Source organism: Salvelinus sp. IW2-2015, unplaced genomic scaffold, assembly GCF_002910315.2.
Source record: "Salvelinus sp. IW2-2015 unplaced genomic scaffold, ASM291031v2 Un_scaffold552, whole genome shotgun sequence".
Classification (NCBI taxonomy): Eukaryota; Metazoa; Chordata; class Actinopteri; order Salmoniformes; family Salmonidae; genus Salvelinus; species Salvelinus sp. IW2-2015.
The window spans coordinates 274991-297787 of record NW_019942572.1 but is presented as its reverse complement, the minus strand read 5'-3'; the positions used below and the strand labels follow the sequence as shown (position 1 = coordinate 297787).

Genomic DNA, 22797 nt, shown 5'->3' with positions numbered 1-22797 from the left:
TTATTTTAGTTAGGTCAGGGTGTGATATGGGGGGATGTAGGTGTTTTTGTCATGTCTAGGGTTTTTTGTATGTTTATGGGGCAGTGTTCAGTCTAGGTGTTTGTATGTCTATGGCTGCCTAGATTGGTTCTCAATTAGAGGCAGCTGTTTATCATTGTCTCTGATTGGGAACCATATTTAGGCAGCCATATTCATTGGGTATGTCGTGGGTGATTGTCTATGTGTAGTGTTTAGTGTCAGCACTATTTGTTTATAGCGTCACGTTCGTTCGTTTGTTGTTTTGGAGTTTTGTTTAAGTGTTCTTCATTACGTCGCTTAAATAAATGGAAAATGTATTCACTTCACGCTGCACCTTGGTCCTCCTCTCTTCCAACATACAACGATCGTGACATAGTGGTTAGAGGCAGGTAGCCTAGTGGTTAGAGGTAGGTTAGCCTAGTGGTTAGAGTGTAGGGCGGTAGGGGTAGCCTAGTGGTTAGAGTGTAGGGCCGGTAGGTAGCCTAGTGGTTAGAGGTAGGTAGCCTAGTGGTTAGAGGCAAGGTAGCCTAGTGGTTAGAGGCAGGTCGCCTAGTGGTTAGAGGCAGGTAGCCTAGTGGTTAGAGGCAGGTCGCCTAGTGGTTAGAGTGTTGGACTAGTAACTGGAAGGTTGCCAGATTAATCCCCTCTGCTGACAAGGTAAAAATCTATCGTTCTACCCTGAACAAGCCAGTTACCCACTGTTCCTAGGCCATTATTGAAAATAAGAATTTGTTCTTAACTGACTTGCCTAGTTTAATAAAGGTAAAACAAATGATATATAATAGACAGATGCCACCGTGCATTAAAATACATCAGAATACATCTCCAATCATCTGTTTATCTCTCCATCCTGGGATAGATGTTATTGACTTGATATTACAAGATATATATTTTTTAAATACATCATTCTATGTTATCTAAACTGTACTGTACCTTCAACTTGGAAGGTCATTTAATGAGGAGTTCACTAACGGCCCCTTATCATGGGCCACTGAAGGAGCTCATGGAATTTCATTAGAGATGATAGTGAATAACACCAGAGTAACAGGGTATTTGATCCTCATGGTAGAATAGCACGGAGTAACATGGTATTTGATCCTCATGGTAGAATAACACAGAGTAACAGGGTATTTGATCCTTATGGTAGAATAGCACAGAGTAACGGGGTATTTGATCCTCATGGTAGAATAGCACAGAGTAACAGGGTATTTGATCCTCATGGTAGAATAGCACAGAGTAACAGGGTATTTGATCCCCATGGTAGAATAACACAGAGTAACAGAGTATTTGATCATCATGGTAAATAACACAGAGTAACAAGGGTATTTGATCCTCATGGTAGAATAACACAGAGTAACAGAGTATTTGATCCTTATGGTAGAATAACACAGAGTAACATGGTATTTGATCCTCATGGTAGAATAACACAGAGATAACAGGGTATTTGATCCTTATGGTAGAATAACACAGAGTAACAGTGTATTTGATCTTCATGGTAGATAACACAGAGTAACAGGGTATTTGATCCTCATGGTAGAATAGCACAGAGTAACAGGGTATTTGATCCTCATGGTAGAATAGCACAGAGTAACAGGGTATTTGATCCTCATGGTAGAACAACACAGGAGTAACAGGGTATTTGATCCTCATGGTAGAATAACACAGAGTAACAGGTATTTGATCCTCATGGTAGAATAACAGGGTATTTGATCCTCATGGTAGAATAACCAAGAGTAACAGGGTATTTGATCCTCATTGTCATGTTTTGTCATTTATTTTCATGCTTTGTCCCTGTGCTTCCCTCTGCTGGTCTTATTAGGTTCTTTCCCTTTCTCTCTCTCTCTCTCCTCCCTCTCTCCTCTCCCGCTCTCTCCTCTATCGTTCCGTTCCTGCTCCCAGCTTTCTCATTCTCCTAACGACCTCATTTACTCTTTCACACCTGTCCCCTATTTTGCCCTCTGATTAGAGTCCCTATTTTTCCCTCTGTTTTCCGCTCCTGTCCTTGTCGGATTCTTGTTTGATGTTTGCTGTCCGCGTCCTTGTTCCGCCCTGTCGTGTTTTTGCCTGGAATAAAGACTCTGTTTCTTTAAGTCGCTTTTGGGTCCGCATTAATCAGCATAACAGAAGAATCCGACCAAGAATGACCCAGCGACTACGGATTCTCGCAACACTGCCGTCGAGTTCCAGGGAGCAATGCTCGGCGAACACGAGCAGGAATTGTTTGCTGCTCGTCATGCCGTTGAAACCCTGGCCGCTCAGGTCTCCGATCTCTCTGGACAGTTTCAGAGTCTTCGTCTCGTGCCACCAGATACTTCCTGGTCTTCCAAGTCTCCGGAACCTAGGGTTAATAACCCCTTGTTACTCTGAGGCAGCCACTGAGTGTCGCTCTTTCTCACCCAGTGTGATATTTGTGGCTCTCTCCACGCCCGAACACGTACCAAGAGAGAGAGCTCGGATCGCTTACCGTCATACACCCTTACTGTCGGCTCGGGAGTGGGGCACAAGCCATCTGGGAAGGCAAGGCTGAAGTGTTCTATCGATATCTGACTTTAAGAGGAGATGATAACGTTTTTGACGTTCAGTTTTTGGGAAAGGAGTTCCAGGGCCCTGGCTTCCCTATGTCAAGGTTATCATCCATAACGGATTACTCTATGAGTTCGCACTCTGACTGCCTCCAGTACTGAACGAGCCGCGTTTGCTCGCTTGTTTTTTGGAGGGAACTCCACGTTGAGGCTAAGGATGAGATTCTCTCCCGGGAGGTTCCTTCCGCGTGGACTCTTTGATTCACTTCGCCATCCGTATAGAACACGACGGGTAGATCCTCCGTCACCGAGCCGTGGAGGAGAGCTCTGCGTTAAACGGTGGTTTCCCCTCCGCATTCCAACCCATCTCCTCCCCCGCGCTAGAGACTGAGCCCATGCAGCTGGGAGGTATTTCGCATCTGACTAAGGAGAGGAACGTGAATCACCAACCGCCTTTGCCCTCTATTGCTTCTGCTGGACATTTTCATCTGTCATCCAGTAAAAGGCCAGAGCTCATCAGTAACGGAGAGCTACTGGGTGAGCGCTAACTATCTCAAGTCCTCTCCATCAAGATCCTGTACTACCTGTGGTCCATCTCCGCTGACCGTTCGTGCTCTTCCTGCAGGCCTTGATAGCTCTGGGCGAGGTTGTTTATGGACGAACATGGCGCTGGAAACAGACATTCCTCTCAGACAGTTTGAAAAATCCACCGCCATGTTCGGCCTTAGATTGGTAGTCTCTTCCCAGTATCAGATGTGAGACACTACCTGTAACCCACAGTATCTGGTAATCACAGTGAGACCTTATTTCATTTTTGATTTTCGTGGGCAACCTTACACCTGTTGTTTGGTCATCCTGGCTAGTCATGTTCATAATCCTTTCTATAATGACTGAGTAATCTATTCCTACATCCTGGAACGTTTTCTCGTCATGTGAAAGTGTAATGTCTGCTATCCTCCTTTTCTTCTGTCCCTCTACTGCAGGAGTGAACCTGGTGATTTGACAGGAAGTGCCGGAGAATAATCATATCGTAGCCACGGTCTCTCAGTCGGTCCAGAGCCAACTCCCTCCTCCTCACGCGGTCGTATGATTTGTATGATCTCCTTCCGGGGACCACTCCCCTCGGGGTAGACATACCTCTGTCGGCTCCCGAACGTAGGCTCTCGAGGAATTATCTGCTTTCTATCGTTTCTTCGACGCCGAGTACTGTTGCCTTTCTCCTCTCCCGCCCGGAGCGGTTTTTCTTGTTAAGAAAGAAGCGGTAACTTGCTGCGCCCCTGCGTGGATATCGGAGGGCGTGAATGACATAACGGTTAGAATCTTATCCGCTTCCCCTTATTTTCAGCCTCGAGATTTTGCGAGGAGCCAGGTCTTTACTAAGTTTGGCCTTCGTAACGCTTACCATCTCGTAGGCATAGAGCGGGGGACGATTGGAAAGACAGCGTTTAACACTCGTTAGGCATTATTGGAATACCGGGTTTTGCCCGTTCGGCTCTCGCAAATGCTTCCAGCTGTCTTTCAGGCATTAGTTAATGATGTACTGAGAGACATGCTGAACATCTTTGTTTTCGTTTACCTTGACGATATCCTGATTTTTTCACCGTCACTCGAGATTCATGTTCACACGTTCGACGTGTACTCCAGCGCCTTTTAGAGAATGTGTCTCTAAGTGAAGGCTGAGAAGTGCGCCTTTCATGTCTCCTCTGTCCCATTTTCGGTTCTTTTATTTTCCGCTGAAGGCATTCAGTGGATCCCGCTAAGGTCCAGGCTGTCAGCGATTGGCCGTTCCTAATTCACGTGTCGAGTTGCAGCGCTTTCTCCGTTCGCTAATTTCTATCGGCGTTTCATTCGTAATTTCGTTCAAGTGGCTGCCCCTCTCACAGCTCTGACTTCTGTCAAGTCTTGCTTTAAGTGGTCCGGTTCCGCCCAGGGAGCTTTTGATCTCCTCAGAAGCGTTTTACATCCGCCCCTATCCTTGTTACTCCTGACGTCACTAAACAATTCATTGTCGAGGTTGATGCTTCAGAGGTGGGCGTGGGGAGCCATTCTGTCCCAGCGCTTCCATTCTGACGATAAGGTCCATCCTTGCGCTTACTTTTCTCATCGCTGTCGCCATCGGAAGGCAACTATGATGTGGGTAACCGCGAACTGCTCGCCATCCGCTAGCCATAGGCGAATGGCGACAGTGGTTGGAGGGGCGACCGTGCCCTTTTTGTCGTTTGGACTGACCATAAGAACCTTGAGTACATCCGTTCGGCCAAACGACTTATGCACGTCAAGCTCGTTGGCGTTGTTTTTCGCGTCGTTCGAGTTCGTGATTTCCTATCGCCGGGAAATCAGAACACCAAGCCTGATCCTTATTCGTCTCTTTGTTCTTCTGTGGCTTTTACCGACCCCTGAGGGGATTCTCCTGAAGGGGTGTTGTCGGGTTGACTGTCTGGGAATTGAGAGCCAGGTAAAGCAAGCACTCCACCCACACTGCGTCGCCGCGCGCTTGTCCTAGTAACCTTCTGTTCGTTTCTGTCTCTACTCGTCTGGCTGTTCTTCAGTGGGCTCACTCTGCCAAGTTAGCTGGCCACCCGGCGTTCGGGTACGTTGCTTCTATTCGCCAGCGGTTTTGGTGGCCTACTCAGGAGCGTGACACGCGCCCGTTTTCGTGGCTGCTGTTCGAACTGCGCGCAGACTTTAAGTCAGGTAACTCTCCTCCTGCCGGTCGTCGTCAGAACCGCTTCCCATTCCTTTCGACCATGGTCCTCACATCGCCTTAGACTTTATTACCGGTCTGCCTTCGTCTGCGGGGCAGACTGTGATTCTTACGGTTATCGGTAGGTTCTCTAAGCGGCACATTTCATTCCCCTCGCTAAGCTTCCTTCCGCTAGGAGACGGCACAGATTATCATTGAGAATGTGTTCAGAATTCACTGGCCTCCCGTTAGACGCCGTTTCAGACAGAGGTCCGCAATTCACGTCACAGTTTTGAGGAGTTCTGTCGTTTGATCGGTGCTTCCGTCAGTCTCTATTCCGGGTTTCATCCCAATCTAACGTATCAAAGCAGAAGGGCCAATCAGTCGATTGGTCGCATATTACGCAGCCTTTCGTTCGAAACCCTGCGTCTTGGGCAGAACCAGCTCCCCTGGGCTGAGTACGCTCATAACTCGCTTCCTTCGTCTGCTACCGCGGCGCTATCTCCGTTTCAGAGTAGTCTGGGTACCCAGCCTCCTCTGTTTTCTTCGGCCCAGCTCGCCGAGTCCAGCTGTGCCTCCGCTAGGCTTTTGTCCAACGTTGTGAGCGCACCTGGCAGGAGGGTCGGTCTGCACTTTGCGTTACAGGGCGCAGACTGTGAGGCCGCAATAACCGTAGGATAAGGAGTCCTAGGTATTTGCGCGGTCAGAGGTGTGGGTTTCCACTCGCAACCTCCCCCTTACGACAGTCTTCTCGCAAGTTGACTCCCGCGGTTCATTGTCCGTTCCGTGTCTCTCAGGATCGTCAATCCTGTCGCTGGCGACTGCTTCTTCCGCGACATCTTCGTCGCGTCCACCCTGTCTTCCATGTTCCCTGTGTCAAGCCTTTTCTTCGCGGCCCACCGTTCGTCTTCCCTCCCCCCCCCGTCCTTGTCGAGGGCGCACCTATTTACAAGGTACGGAAGATCATGGATATGCGTTCTCGGGGACGGGGTCACCAGTACTTAGTGAATTGGGAGGGTTACGGTCCTGAGGAGAGGAGTTGGTTCCATCTCGGGACGTGCTGGACCGTTCGTTGATTGATGATTTCCTCCGTTGCCGCCAGAGTTCCTCCTCGAGTGCGCCAGGAGGCGCTCGGTGAGTGGGGGGGTACTGTCATGTTTTGTCATTTATTTTCATGTCTTGTCCCTGTGCTTCCCTCTGCTGGTCTTATTAGGTTTTTCCCTCTTTCTCTCTCTCTCTCTCCTCCCTCTCTCCCTCTCCCGCTCTCTCTCTCTATCGTTCCGTTCCTGCTCCCAGCTGTTTCTCATTCTCCTAACGAGCCTCATTTTACTCTTCTCCCACACTGTCCCCTATTTTGCCCTCTGATTAGAGTCCCTATTCTTCCCTCTGTTCCGCTCCTGTCCTTGTCGGATTCTTGTTTTGATGTTTGCTGTCCTGCGTCCTGTTCCGCCTGTCGTGTTTTTGCCTGGAATAAAGACTCTGTTTCTTTAAGTCGCTTTTGGGTCCGCATTAATCAGCATAACACTCATGGTAGAATAACAGGGTATTTGAATCCTCATAGTAGAATACACACAGAGTAACAGGTATTTGATCGTCATGGTAAGAATAGCACAGAGTAACAGGGTATTTACATAATCTAGCAGACACTCTTATCCAATCAATTTACAGTAATGAGTGGATACATTTATTTTTTTAACTTCTTCCATACTGGTCCCCCTCGGGAATCAAACCCACAACCCTGATGTTGCAAGCGCCAGTCTCAACAAACTGAGCCACAAAGGACCATTTGATCATCTTGGAAGAATAGCATAAAGCAGCGGGAGAAAAATGAATCAGCTGTGTTTTTGATCCTGCTTGACCCATTCTGTTTGAGTCCAGATTATTAACATAATAACCAGTTTGTTGAACGAGCAGTTCAAGAGTTCTACAGCATTGCCTACCCAAAGACTTTACCATACTAGATATAGTTCACTTAGAGCACTGCCTACCCACTATCTTCACAACAAAGACTTTACCACACGAGATATACAGTGCCTTCGGAAAGTATTCAGACCCCTTGACTTTTTCCACACATTATTAGGTTACAGCCTTATTCTAAAATGGCTTAAATCAATAAAAATCTTGAACAATCTATACACAATACCCCATAATGATATAGACAGAGCTTCGAAATTGAGCTCAGGCGCATCCTGTTTCCATTGATTATCCTTGAGATGTGTCTACAACTTCATTGGAGTCCACCTGTGGTAAATTCAATAATTTAGAAAGGCACAAACCTGTCTCTTTAAGGTCCAACAGTTAATAATGCATGTCAGTGCAAAAACCAAGCCATGAGGTCGAAGGAATTGTCTGTAGAGCTTCGAGACAGTCATTGTGTTGAGGTACAGATCTGGGGAAGGGTACCAACACATTTCTGCAGCATTGAAGGTCCCCAAGAACACAGTGGCCTCCATCATTCTTAAATGAAAGAAGTTTGGAACCACCAAGACTCTTCCTAGAGCTGGCCGCCTGACCAAACTGAGCAGTCGGGGAAGAAGGGCCTTGGTCACTCTAACAGAGCTCTAGAGTTCCTCTGTGGAGATGGAAGAAACTTACAGAAGGACAACCATCTCTGCAGCACTCCACCAATCAAACCTTTATGGTAGAGTGTCCAGACGGAAGCCACTCCTCAGTAAAAGGCACATGACAGCCCGCTTAGAGTTTGCCAAAAGGTACCTAAAGAATCTTAGTCCATGAGAAACAAGATTCTCTGATCTGATGAAACCAAGATTGAACTCTTTGGTCTGAATGCCAAGCGTCATGTCTGGAGGAAACCTGGCCCCATCCCTACAGTGAAGCATGAAGGTAGCAGCATCATGCTGTGGGAATGTTTTCAGCGGCAGGGCCTGAGACTAGTCAGGATCGAGGCAAAGTAGAGAGAGATCCTTGATGAAAACCTGCACCAGAGCACTCAGGACCTCATACTGGGACGAAAGTTCACCTTCCAACGGACAATGACACTAAGCACACAGCCAAGACAATGCAGGAGTGGCTTCGGGACAAGTCTCTGAATGTCCTTGAGTGGCCCAGCCAGTGCCCGGACTTGAACCCGATCGAACATCTCTGGAGAGACCTGAAAATAGTAGCTGTGCAGCAACGATCCCCATCCAACCTGACAGAGCTTGAGAGGTTCTGCAGAGGTTCTGCAGAGAAGAATGGGAGAAACTCTCCAAATACAGGTGTGCCAAGCTTGTAGCATCATTACCAAGAAGACTTGAGGCTGTAATCGCTGCCAAAGGTGGTTCAACAAAGTACTGAGTAAAGGGTAAATTAGCAAACATTTCTATAAACCTGTTTTAGTTTATCATTATGGGGTATTGTGATGTCATTATGGGGTATTGTGATGTCATTATGGGGTATTGTGTGTAGATTGATGAGGGGGGGGAAACTATTTAATACATTTTAGAATAAGGCTGTAACCTAACAAAATGTGGACGAAGTCAAGGAATTTGGATCATTTCCAAAGGTACTGTAGATCACTACATTAAACAGCATGCAGCCTGACAGAAAATGTGCTTTTATAATGTGCTATATAAAATGTTTATATTTACATTTACACTACATGTAACTTTATATTTATGTTTAATTCCAATACAACTCATCCTACAATGTTTCACTGATCGAATAAGTGCTGTTCCCGATGAATCATACCAAAAAGTAGCTATTCCAATTAAATCATAATTGATAACAGATACAGAGTAATCAATACATTTTCATGGGAGGAGAGGAGGAGCTAGGTTAGTGATTTAACATCTGTCTATGTGCTGTGGGAGGAGAGGATGTAGGCTAGTGATTTAACCATTTGTCTATGTCTCAAATCAAATGTTATTTGTCACATGCTCCGAAAATAACAGGTGTAGACCTTATCATGAAATGCTTACTTACAAGCCCTATGTAGAGGCGGGGGTACAGGTTACTAGTGGTAAATGAGGTAATTTGTACATTTACAGTGCCTTGCAAAAGTATTCATCCCCCTTGCCATTTTTACTATTTTGGTGCATTACAATCTGTAATTTATATGGATTTTTATTTGGATTTCATGTAATGGAAATACACAAAATAGTCCAAATTGGTGAAGTGAAATAAAAAAATAAACTTGTGTCATAAAATTTTAAATAAATCGAAAACGTAAAAGTGGTGCGTGCATATGTATTCACCCCCTTTGCTATGAAGCCCCTAAATAAGATCTGGTGCAACCAATTACCTTCAGAAGTCACATAATTAGTTAAATAAAGTCCACCTGTGTGAAATCTTAGTGTCACATGATCACAGTATATATACACCTGTTCTGAAAGGCCCCAGAGTCTGCAACACCACTAAGCAAGGGGCACCAACAAGCAAGCAACACCATGAAGACCAAGGAGCTCTCCAAACAGGTCAGGGACAAAGTTGTGGAGAAGTACAGATCAGGGTTGCGTTATAAAAAAATATCAGAAACTTTGAACATCCCACATTAAATCATTATAGAAAAAAATTGAAAGAATATGGCACCACAACAAACCTGCCAAGAGAGGTCCGCCCACCAAAACTCATGGACCAGGCAAGGAGGGCATTAATCAGAGAGGCAACAAAGAGACCAAAGATAACCCTGAAGGAGCTGCAAAGCTCCACAGCGGAGATTGGAGTATCTGTCCATAGGACCACTTTAAGCCGTACACTCCACAGAGCTGGGCTTTACGGAAGAGTGGCCAGAAAAAAGCCATTGCTTAATTAAAGAAAAAAATAAGCAAACACGTTTGGTGTTCGCCAAAGGCATGTGGGAGACTCTGTAACTGTATTAATATTAGTAAAATTATTAATATTGGTAACACTATTAACATTGGTAACACACTATTAATATTGGTAACACTATTAACATTGGTAACACTCTATTAATATTCGTAAAGAGGTAACACTATTAATATTGTAACACTTTAATATTGGAACATTTAACACTATTAATATTGAGTAACACTATTAATATTGGTAACACTATTAATATTGGTAACACTATAATATTTGTAACACTATTAATATGGTAAACACTATTTAATATTGGTAACACTTAATATTGATAACACTATTAATATTGTAACACTATTAATATGGTAAAAACACTATTAATATTGTAACACTATAATATTGGTAACACTATTAAATTGGTAACATTATTAATATTGGTAACACTATTAACATTGGAACACACTATTAATATTTGGTAACACTATTCATTTTGGTAACACTCTTATTATTAGCAACAGTCTATTTAATAATGGTAACCCTCTTTTAATTTTGGTAACACATTAATATCTGTTGTACACAACGTCATTCTAGTCACATTTGCGCACTTAGCAGCAACCTTCCCGGTTTAGGGACAACCAAGCCTCATAGAGGATAAAGGGCAAACAGATCATCTTCATTTCTGATTCCGATTGCCTTTAGTGCTCACCTATCAACAGCAACACCTGTTTACTTCCCTTGCAACCAACACAAGTAGAACAAGATATCACCCCAGAAAATCACCTGGAATATAAAATGGGCTAAAAGTTCGACACAACAACACAGATAACACACCCACAAACTCTCAAGTATGTATTTGAACATGATTCTTTTATACGTTACTTTACGAAAAAACATTATATGCCAGACATGAACTAGCAAAAGGATAAAGCAAAAAAAAGAAGGAGTTTAATATCACAATATGAGATATTACTATGTTTCTGGAGAACAATTGAAAAAAACCTCTTTTCATAAGAACTGTCATAGTTTGATCCTCCTAGTGTGGATAGTTAATATTCATGCATTTGTCCTTCTCTTTTCTCTCTCTTACTGTTTTCTAAGGTCTCTCTCTCTCTCTCTCTCTCTCTCTGCTCTCTCTCTCTCTGCTCTCTCTCTCTCTCTCTCTCTCTCTCTCTCTCTCTCTCTCTCTCTCTCTCTCTCTCTCTCTCTCTCTCTCTCTCTCTCTCTCTCTCTCTCTCTCTCTCTCTCTCTCTCTCTCTCTCTCTCTCTCTCTCTCTTACTGTTTTATAAGGCCTGTCTGTCTGGCTGTATTATCTCTCCCTCTCCCTCTCTTCTCTCTCCCTCTCCCTCTCCCTCTCCCTCTCTCTCTCTCTCTCTCTCTCTCTCTCTCAATTCAAATTCAAATTCAAGCTGCTTTATTGGCATGAAAAACATTGTTGTCAATATTGCCAAAGCAACAATGTATACAATATACATTGTAATACAATTAAAACAATGACAAATAATAATATAGAATGGCAGTAAATAATAATACAAAATTAAATATAAAAAAATAGTAACAATAAAATGGTAACAGTCAATAGTCGAATGTAATGTATGGTGTAATGCACCACTACCACCACCACTATCATTAAACTGCTATCATTACCATTACCACCCATACCATTACTATTTGGAATGATAAACAACAATAATAATACTAATAACAATAACAGTAATAACAATAACAGTCATAATAAGTAAGTTACTGCTTACTATGTAGATGTTATTATTCAGTGTCCCTCAGGCTATGGCAGGCAAATACATATTTGGCTGCAAGAGGAGCCATTGCTCCTTCGCCCATGAGTATTTTAGTTTTTCCTCTGGGTTTAATAAGTAAAAATTTGGAATAAATGTAGTCATTTCTGTGAATAATGAATCTCTTGGTGAGGAATATTTATCACAGTAAAGGAGAAAGTGCATCTCTGTTTCTACCTCCCCTGTCGTGCAGTGACACATACACGCTCCTCTTGTGGTAGCCATGTCTTTTTATGTCTGCCGGTTTCTATTGCGCAATCGGTGGTCACTCAGCCTGTACTTGGTAAGGATCTGTCTCTGCTTCGAATCTCTGCAGAGTAGAGATATTCAGCCAATTCATATTCTCTGTTTAGGTCAGATAGCAATTTAGTCGGCTTTGGGATTTTGTTTCGTTTTCCAATGTTGTAAATATGAGTCCTTTGATTGGTTCATGATTTTGTTTATTGGAATTCTTTCTTTTGAAGCAGTGCCGGTGTCAGCTTGGTTGGTTGGTAGGTCCAACACCAGCTGACTGAGAGGGCTCGTTTCTGGCTCAGTTCTTGGGTTTGAAGTGCTTTAAATTGCAGACTCGAATTTGGACTTGAATTTAGATGTAGCCAAAATTTAATGATCTTTTCTGTATTTTCATATTACTGGAAAGCGGCCCAATTCTGCCCTACATGCATTAGTTGGTGTATTTCTCTGGACCTCTCTCTCTCTCTCTCTCTCTCTCTCTCTCTCTCTCTCTCTCTCTCTCTCTCTCTCTCTTTCTGTTTTTATAAAGCCTGTCTGTCTGCCTGTTACTGTGTTCTCTCCTATCTCTCTGTCTGTTTAATAAAGCCTGTCTGTCTGCCTGTTACTGTGTCTCTCCTCACTCTCTTTCTGCTTTATAAAGCCTGTCTGTCTGCCTGTACCTGTGTTCTCTCCTCTCTCTCTGTCTGTTTTATAAAGCCTGTCTGTCTGCCTGTGACTGTGTTCTATCCTCTCTCTCTGTCTGTTTTATAAAGCCTGTCTGTCTGCCTGTGACTGTGTTCTATCCTCTCTCTCTGTCTGTTTTATAAAGCCTGTCTGTCTGCCTGTGACTGTGTTCTATCCTCTCTCTCTGTCTGTTTTATAAAGCCTGTCTGTCTCTGCCTGTGACTGTGTTCTCTCCTCTCTCTCTGTCTGTTTTATAAAGCCTGTCTGTCTGCCTGTGACTGTGTTCATCCTCTCTCTCTGTCTGTTTAATAAAGCCTGTCTGTCTGCCTGTGACTGTGTTCTATCCTCTCTCTCTGTCTGTTTATATAAAGCCTGTCTGTCTGCCTGTGACTGTGTTCTATCCTCTCTCTCTGTCTGTTTTATTAAAGCCTGTCTGTCTGCCTGTGACTGTGTTCTATCCTCTCTCTCTGTCTGTTTAATAAAGCCTGTCTGTCTGCCTGTACCTGTGTTCTCTCCTCTCTCTCTGTCTGTTTAATAAAGCCTGTCTGTCTGCCTGTACCTGTGTTCTCTCCTATCTCTCTCTGTCTGTTTAATAAAGCCTGTCTGTCTGCCTGTACCTGTGTTCTTCTCTCTCTTCTCTGTCTGTTTAATAAAGCCTGTCTGTCTGCCTGTACCTGTGTTCTCTCCTCTCTCTCTGTCTGTTTTATAAACCTGTCTGTCCTGTGACTGTGTTCTCTCCTCTCTCTCTGTCCGTTTATAAAGCCTGTCTGTCTGCCTGTACCTGTGTTCTCTCCTCTCTCTCTGTCTGTTTAATAAAGCCTGTCTGTCTGCCTGTGACTGTGTTCTCTCCTCTCTCTCTGTCTGTTTAATAAAGCCTGTCTGTCTGCCTGTGACTGTTTTCTCTCCTCTCTCTCTGTCTGTTTTATAAAGCCTGTCTGTCTGCCTGTTACTGTGTTCTATCCTCTCTCTCTGTCTGTTTTATAAAGCCTGTCTGTCTGCCTGTGACTGTGTTCCTCCTCTCTCTCTGTCTGTTTAATAAAGCCTGTCTGTCTGCCTGTGACTGTGTCTCTCCTCTCTCTCTGTCTGTTTATAAGCCTGTCTGTCTGCCTGTGACTGGTGTTCTCTCCTCTCTCTCTGTCTGTTTATAAAGCCTGTCTGTCTGCCTGTGACTGTGTTCTCTCCTCTCTCTCTGTCTGTTTATAAAGCCTGTCTGTCTGCCTGTGACTGTTCTCTTCCTCTCTCTTCTGTTTTTTAAAGCCTGTCTGTCTGCCTGTGACTGTGTTCTCCCTCTCTCTCTGTCTGTTTTATAAAGCCGTCTGTCTGCCTGTGACTGTGTTCCTCCTCTTCTGTCTTTAATAAGCCTGTCTGTTGCCTGACTGTGTTCTCTCCTCTCTCTGATGTAATGTGTTCTTCTGTAACCCCTTTAACTCCCAGGATGAATACATTAATTGCACTAAGTCTCTGTTGCTGCTGCTGTCTGAGCTGAGGACCATGTTGAGTCAAACTGAATATATACTTCTTTATTCTCACAGGAATAAAGCAAAAGGCTTAGGAAGCCATATCTGCACAAAACACAAAGTCGTCTGTCAAACTGAATTTTAAGATATTCTATTGATTTGTGTATCTTTGTCCTGTAGAGTAGATTGTGTGAGTGAACTACGCCCCAGGTGAGTTAAAAAGACAGCTGTACCAGTGAAATACCCCCAGGTGATTTAAAAAGACAGCTGTACCAGTGAACTACGCCCCAGGTGATTTAAAAAGACAGCTGTACCAGTGAACTACTCCCCAGGTGAGTTATAAAGCAGCTGTACCAGTGAGCTACTCCCCAGGTGAGTTATAAAGACAGCTGTACCAGTGAACTACCCCCAGGTGAGTTATAAAGACAGCTGTACCAGTGAGCTACTCCCCAGGTGAGTTATAAAGGCACTGTACCAGTGAACTACTCCCCAGGTGAGTTATAAAGACAGCTGTACCAGTGAACTACTCCCCAGGTGAGTTATAAAGACAGCTGTACCAGTGAACTACCCCCAGGTGAGTTATAAAGACGCAGCTGTACCAGTGAACTACCCCCAGGTGAGTTATAAAGACAGCTGTACCAGTGAACTACTCCCCAGGTGAGTTATAAAGACAGCTGTACCAGTGAACTACTCCCCATGTGAGTTATAAAGACAGCTGTACCAGTGAACTACTCCCCAGGTGAGTTATAAAGACAGCTGTACCAGTGAACTACCCCCCAGGTGGTTATAAAGACAGCTGTACCAGTGAACTACTCCCCAGGTGAGTTATAAAGACAGCTGTACCAGTGAACTACTCCCCAGGTGAGTTATAAAAGACAGCTGTACCAGTGAACTACCCCCAGGTGAGTTATAAAGACAGCTGTACCATGAACTACTCCCCAGGTGAGTTATAAAGACAGCTGTACCAGTGAACTACTCCCAGGTGAGTTATAAAGACAGCTTACCAGGTGAACTACTCCCCAGGTGAGTTATAAAGACAGCTGTACCAGTGAACTACTCCCAGGTGAGTTATAAAGACAGCTGTACCAGTGAGCTACTCCCCAGGTGAGTTTATAAAGACAGCTGTACCAGTGAACTACCCCCCAGGTGAGTTATAAAGACAGCTGTCCAGTGAACTACTCCCCAGGTGAGTTATAAAGACAGCTGTACCAGGTGAACTACTCCCCAGGTGAGTTATAAAGACAGCTGTACCAGTGAACTACTCCCCAAGTGAGTTATAAAGACAGCTGTACCAGTGAACTACTCCCAGGTGAGTTTAAAGACAGCTGTACCAGTTGGAGTTCAGTAGCTACTGTATAGTTATCATCATAGTGAACTGTATAGTTAATCATCATGGTAACCTGTATAGTTAATCATCATGGTGAACTGTATAGTTAATCATCATGGTGAACTGTATAGTTAATCATCATGAGTGAACTGGTATAGTTAATCATCATAGTGAACTGTATAGTTAATCATCATGGTGAACTGTATAGTTAATCATCATGGTGAACTGTATAGTTAATCATCATGGTGAACTGTATAGTTAATCATCATGGTGAACTGTATAGTTAATCATCTGGTGAACTGTATATGAATCATCATGGTGAACTGTATAGTTAATCATCATGAGGAACTGTATATTAATCATCATGGGGAACTGTATAGTTAATCATCATGGGAACTGTATAGTTAATCATCATGGTGAACTGTATAGTTAATCATCATGGTGAACTGTATAGTTACATCATAGTGAACTGTATAGTTAATCATCATGGTGAACTGTATAGTGAATCATCATGGTGAACTGTATAGTTAATCATAGTGAACTGTATAGTTAATCATCATGGGAGCATGTATAGTTAATCATCATGGGGAACTGTATAGTTAATCATAGTGAACTTATAGTTAATCATCATGGTGAACTGTATAGTTAATCATCATGGTGAACTGTATAGTTAATCATCATGGTGAACTGTATAGTGAATCATCATGGTGAACTGTATAGTTAATCATCATGTGAACTGTATAGTGATCACATCGTGAACTGTATATTAATCATCATGAGAACTGTATAGTTAATCTCATGGGGAACTGTAATAGTTAATCATCATGGGGAACTGTATAGTTAATCATAGTGAACTGTATAGTTAATCATCATGGTGAACTGTATAGTTAATCATTCATTGGTGAACTGTATAGTTAATCATCATGGGGAACTGTATAGTTAATCATCATGGTGAACTGTATAGTAATCATCATGGTGAACTGTATAGTTAATCATCATGGTGAACGTATAGTTAATCATCATGGTGAACTGTATAGTTAATCATCATGGTGAACTGTATAGTTAATCATCATGGTGAACTGTATAGTTAATCATCATGGTGAACTGTATAGTTAATCATCATGGTGAACTGTAAGTTAATCATAGTGAACGAGTAATCATCATAGTGAACTGTATAGTAATCATCATGGTGAACTGTATAGTTAATCATAATGAACTGTATAGTTAATCATCATGGTGAACTGTATAGTTAATCATCATGGTGAACTGTATAGTTAATCATAAGGGAACTGTATAGTTAATCATACTGAACTGTATAGTTAATCATGATGGTGAACTGTATAGTTAATCATCATGGGGACTGTATAAGTTAATCATCATGGGAACTGTATAGTTAATCATCATGGTGAACTGTATAGTTAATCATAGTGAACTGTTAGTTAATCATCATGGGAACTGTATAGTTAATCATCATGGTGAACTGTATAGTTAATCATCATGGGGAACTGTATAGTTAATCATCATGGGGAACTGTATAGGTAATCATCATGGTGAACTGTATAGTTAATCATCATAGTGAACTGTATAGTTAATCATCATGGTGAACTGTATAGTTAATCATGGGAACTGTATAGTTAATCATCATAGTGAACTGTATAGGTAATCATCATAGTGAACTGTATAGTTAATCATCATGGGAACTGTAGATTAATCATGGTGACTGTATAGTTAATCATCATAGTGAACTGTATAGTAATCATCATAGTGAACTGTATAGTTAATCATCATAGTGAACTGTATAGGTTAATCATCATGGGGAACTGTATAGTTAATCATCATAGTGAACTGTATAGTTAATCATCAAGTGAACTGTATAGTTAATCATCATGGGGAACTGTATAGTTAATCATGGGGAACTGTATAGTTAATCATCATGGGGAACAGTATAGTTAATCATCATAGTGAACTGTATAGTTAATCATCATGGTGAACTGATAGTTAATCATCATGGTGAACTGTATAGTTAATCATCATAGTAACTGTATAGTTAATCATCATAGTGAACTGTATAGTTAATCATCATGGTGAACTGTATAGGTTAATCATCAATAGTGAACTGTATAGGTAACAATCATAGTGAACTGTATAGTTAATCATCATAGTGAACTGTATAGTTAATCATCATAGTGAACTGTATATTAATCATCATAGTGAACTGTAAGTTAATCATCATAGTGAACTGTATAGTTAATCATCATAGTGAACTGTATAGTTAATCATCATGGTGAACTGTATAGTTAATCATCATAGTGAACTGTATAGGTAATCATCATAGTGAACTGTATAGTTAATCATCATGGGAACTGTATAGTTAATCATCATAGTGAACTGTTATAGTTAATCATCATAGTGAACTGTATAGTTAATCATCATGGTGAACTGTATAGTTAATCATCATAGTGAACTGTATAGTTAATCATCATAGTGAACTGTATAGTTAATCATCATGGTGAACTGTAAGTTAATCATTCATAGTTGGAACTGTATAGGTAATCATCGTAGTGAACTGTATAGTTAATCATCATGGGGAACTGTATAGTTAATCATCATAGTGAACTGTATACTTAATCAATGGTAACTCATGCTGAAAATTACCCATAAATAAAACAACAAAATACAAAAATAATCTGATAATCTTATTTGTATTTGACTGACAATAAGTATCGTAATAATAAAACAAATATTACAAAAATGGTCTAACAAAATATTGCAACTCAATTTAGGCTTTCACCTATTTGGAATAATGGCAGGCTAACATTTTGCAATTTGTCAATGCAGACTTGTTTTGTGAATCTCCACCATAGCTTACTACATTGGTGGAAAAAGTATCCAATTGTCGTACTTGAGTAAAAGTAAAGGTACCTTAATAGAAAATGACTCAAGTAAAAGTGAAAGTCACCAAGTAAAATTGAGAAAAAATGTCAAAGTATTTGGTTTTAAATATACTTCAGTATTCAAAGTAAATGTAATTGCTAAAATATACTTAAGTATCAAAAGTATAAGTCATTTCAATATCCTTATATTAAGCAAACCAGGCGGCACCATTTTCTATTTTTATTTTTATTTATGGATAGCCAGGGGCACACTCCAATACAGACATCATTTACAAATGAAGCATGTGTAGGAATGACGAGGGACGTTCTCTTGAAAAGTGTGCGAATTAGATCATTTTCCTGTCCTGCTAAGCATTCAAAATGTAACAAGTACTTTTGGGTGTCAGGGAAAATGTACGGAGAAAAAAATACATTATTTTCTTTAGGAATGTAGTGAATTAAAAGTAAAAGTTGTCAACAATATAAATAGTAAAGTGAAGTACAGATACCCCAGAATTCGACTTATTGTAAGTAATACTTTCCAGTATTTTTACTTATTAAGTCATTTACACCACTGGCCTACTGTGGATGTAGCAAGGTGCTAAAGCTGTTACCTCTTGGAAAATACAACTGCCTCTGGCTTTACCGAATTTGGTTCTTAATCTATGATTGTTTTGACTCAGTTCCATCCATACCTGTGTCTTGCTTCCGCCTCCGAGGATTCCTCTACACTCTTCACATTCTCCTGGCTGCTCTTGGAGCAGTCCTCCTTCCTGGTGTTGTTAGGTGAGCTGCTGTTCTTCGGGAGCTCGTGGCCGCCCTGCTGCTGCAGGTGCTGAATAATGTTCTGCTGGTGCCATGATTGATTACTGGCTCTGACATAGACAGGCGTGGGGGCCAGGATACTATGGACCGGACTGTTGCTGTTCTGCTTCCAGAGTCCCCCACCGCTGCCACCTCTGTCCCGGGAGTGACTCTTCAGCCTGCCCTGGACTGGGGTCCCTCTGTGATCAAAGCTCTCCTGGAGGTATCCTCCTCCACCTCCTCCACCCCCTCCTCCTCCTCCGGCAGAACTCTGGGATGAATGACTAAACCAGCGCCAACGCAGCCTAAGGATCTGTTTCACGTCAAACTCTTTCTTCCCCGACATCCTCCTCTCTTTCTTTCTTTCTTTCTTTCTTTTTAGAGATGAAGAAGAAGCCAGCAGTCAAATCTACTAGTGTAGAATCCCCCTAAAACATGGAGGAGGGTAAAGAAAAAGGAGCCTATGAATTCAGTTCCAGTATGTTCAGTACTGTACGCCTCCCTCCTCCTTTTGTCTTCTTCCTCCTCCTCCTCCGTTGTTCTTTTAGTGGAGGGCAAGAAGGGAACAGTCTCCTCTCTCTCTGCAGCTTTTGCTCTCCCTGTGCCTGGGCTTATTTTCCTCCTCCCTCCAACTCTCTCTCTCTCTCTCTCTCTCTCTCTCTCTCTCTCTCTCTCTCTCTCTCTCTCTCTCTCTCTCTCGTCTCTCTCCTCTCTCTCTCTCTCTCTCTCTCTCTCTTCTCTCTCTCGTTCTCTCTCTCTTCTCTCTTTCTCTCTATGGCTCTCTCTCTCTCCCTCTGTGTCTCTCTCGCTGTTCTCTCTCTCCATCGCGCTGTGGTGTCTCTCTCTCTCTCTCCTCTCTCTCTCTCTCTCTCTCTCTCGTCTCTCTCTCTCTCTCTCTATCTGCTCCCTCCTCTCTCTTCCTCTCTCTCTCTCTCTCTGTTCAGCTGCGTTCCTCTGATGGCTCCCTGTTAGCTCAGTTAACGCACATACATGACACACGCTCCCTCCCTCGCTTGTCTTCTTGGTCTCGCTCACTCGCTCCGTGTCCTCACTGCACACACACACACACACACACACAGAGGAACCGAAACAGAAATGCCCATCCCAGTATCCAGTAGCTGATAATGTTGGACTAGGCAGCCCCAGCCCCTCACCAAAGGGAGGGGGAGAGAGGGAGAAGGGGGTGGGGGTATCATACACACAGCATGATGAGGTCACAGCTTAACCAAGTAAATCATCTCTTCTCTGAGGGAAGGGAAGGGAAGAAAAGAACGACAGTACTATATCATCTCTAGTAGCAGGGTTCCTCACTGCAAACCTCACGCTATGCTATCATACAAGAAGCACACACAAGCACATGACCATATATACACACTCACACACACACACACACACACACACACACACACACACACACACACACACACACACACACACACACACAGCACATCACATCTGCCTACACACTACTGTCCCCCCACGTCTCACGGCATCCCATAGGGAAAGAGGCTCTATCTCTCAATGCAGGCACTCGACCATGCAGAATAATGATTCTCTCCGTTCAGTCCTCCTCATACTAGTAGAAAAACGCAGCATTAGTGATGAACCGTCAAGGTCGATAAACTGCCAGTGCTGATCAGTTTTCAAACACATCAAATTCTTACTTGTAAAATAAAATGCAGATTAAAAATGTAAATAAGGGATGTAAAACATGTAGCCGCTTCCTGTATCACATGGTCCTGGATATAGACTCTAGGGTAAGGAATAAAGAGATGGTTTGATATAGTGTGCAGGGTAATCTGAGGACAATACAATCGATCTTGACAATATCCACAGCATAGGGAAATAAGAGTCCAGTATAAGTTGCAGTATGGTACATTGTCCACAGTGATCCTTGTCGCTCTAGTTATTTTATTATGGGAAATTAGAAATTAGTGGTCAGGAAAAAAATGTAACATGCCCGAAAAGGCTAGTGAAGTAATTGATTTCGATAATGAAGGAACAATGTGCAATGGCCGAGTTAGATACGGACGCCACAGACAGACCACGAGCTATAGCTCTGTAGTTGTGGTTTCTATAGTGATATGTTATTTGTGCTCCTATGTTATAGTTGTTACTGTATGGACAGGAGGTCTACTAATGACATTATAACCAAAGGACAGAACATTAAAGGGGCAATGTCGGATTCAATCAACAACAATGTAATTAATTTAAAAGTCCAAAGAATGCCCCTTTAAGCATTTCATGTGGTTTATTTTGACACAGACAGTCACACCTTGTCAACACACTCTATGTTAATATTTTGACAACATACTGTATATAATATCTTGTCAACATACTGTATATAATATCTTGTCAACATACTGTATATATTATTACCTTGTCAACATACTGTATATATNACATACTGTATATATTATTACCTTGTCAACATACTGTATATATTCAAGCCTTGTCAACATACTGTATATAATATCTTGTCAACATACTGTATATATTATTACTGTCACGCCCTGACCGTAGATTGCTTTGTATGTTTCTATTTTTTGTCTGGTCAGGGTGTGATGTGGGTGGGTATTCTATGTTGTATGTCTAGGTGTTGTATTTCTATGTTTAGGCCTGGTATGGTTCCCAATCAGAGGCAGCTGTCAATCGTTGTCAATCGTTGATTGAGAACCCAACTTAGGTAGCCTGTTTTCACACTTTTGTTTGTGGGTGGCTGTTTTCTGTGTTTGTGTTTTCACCATACAGAACTGTTTCGATTTTCATTTCTTTCCTTCACTTTGTTATTTTGTATTTTCCGTGTTCTGGTATAATAAATTATCATGGACACTTACAACGCTGCATTTTGGTCCRWTCCTTCATACTCCTCATCAGACGAGGACGACAATCGTTACAATTACCTTGTCAACATACTGTATATATCAATATATTTGTCAAAATACTGTATATATTCAAACCTTGTCAACATACTGTATATATTAATATATTGTCAACATACTGTATATATTCAAGCCTTGTCAACATACTGTATTTATTAAAACCTTGTCAACATACTGTATATATTCAAACCTTGAAAACATACTGTATATATTAAAATATTGTCAACATACTRTATATATTAATATATTGTCARCATACTATATTTATTAAAATCTTGTCAACATACTGTATTTATTAAAACCTTGTCAACATACTGTATTTATTAAAACCTTGTCAACATACTGTATATATTAAAATATTGTCAACATACTGTATTTATTAAAACCTTGTCAACATACTATATATATTCAAACCATGTCAATATACTGTATATATTAAAATATTGTCAACATACTGTATATATTCAAACCTTGTCAACATTTTGTATATATCAATATATTGTCAACATACTGTATATATTAAAACATTGTCAACATACTGTATTTATTAAAACCTTGTCAACATACTGTATATATTCAAACCTTGTCAACATACTGTATATGTTAATATATTGTCAGCATACTATATATATTAAAACCTTGTCAACATACTGTATATATTAATATATTGTCAACATACTGTATATATTAATATATTGTCAACATACTGTATATATTAATATATTGTCAACATACTGTATATATTAATATATTGTCAACATATTGTATATATTAATATA

At 41.7% G+C, this 22797-nt stretch overlaps 1 protein-coding gene across 2 annotated transcripts in view; it reads right to left on the bottom strand.

Annotated features, from left to right (window-relative positions):
* Positions 1-22797, bottom strand: part of LOC112068518 (kelch-like protein 4) — a 113838-nt gene that overhangs the window by 61490 nt on the left and 29551 nt on the right. The window contains exon 2 of one of the 2 annotated variants that reach the window (XM_024135675.2): positions 19028-19564. The exons of the other annotated variant lie outside the window; for it this stretch is intronic. Coding sequence (XP_023991443.1) covers positions 19028-19482 — 455 coding nt within the window. The 5' untranslated portion in view covers positions 19483-19564. The remainder of the gene's footprint in view (positions 1-19027; positions 19565-22797) is intronic. 2 annotated transcript variants of the gene reach the window in all.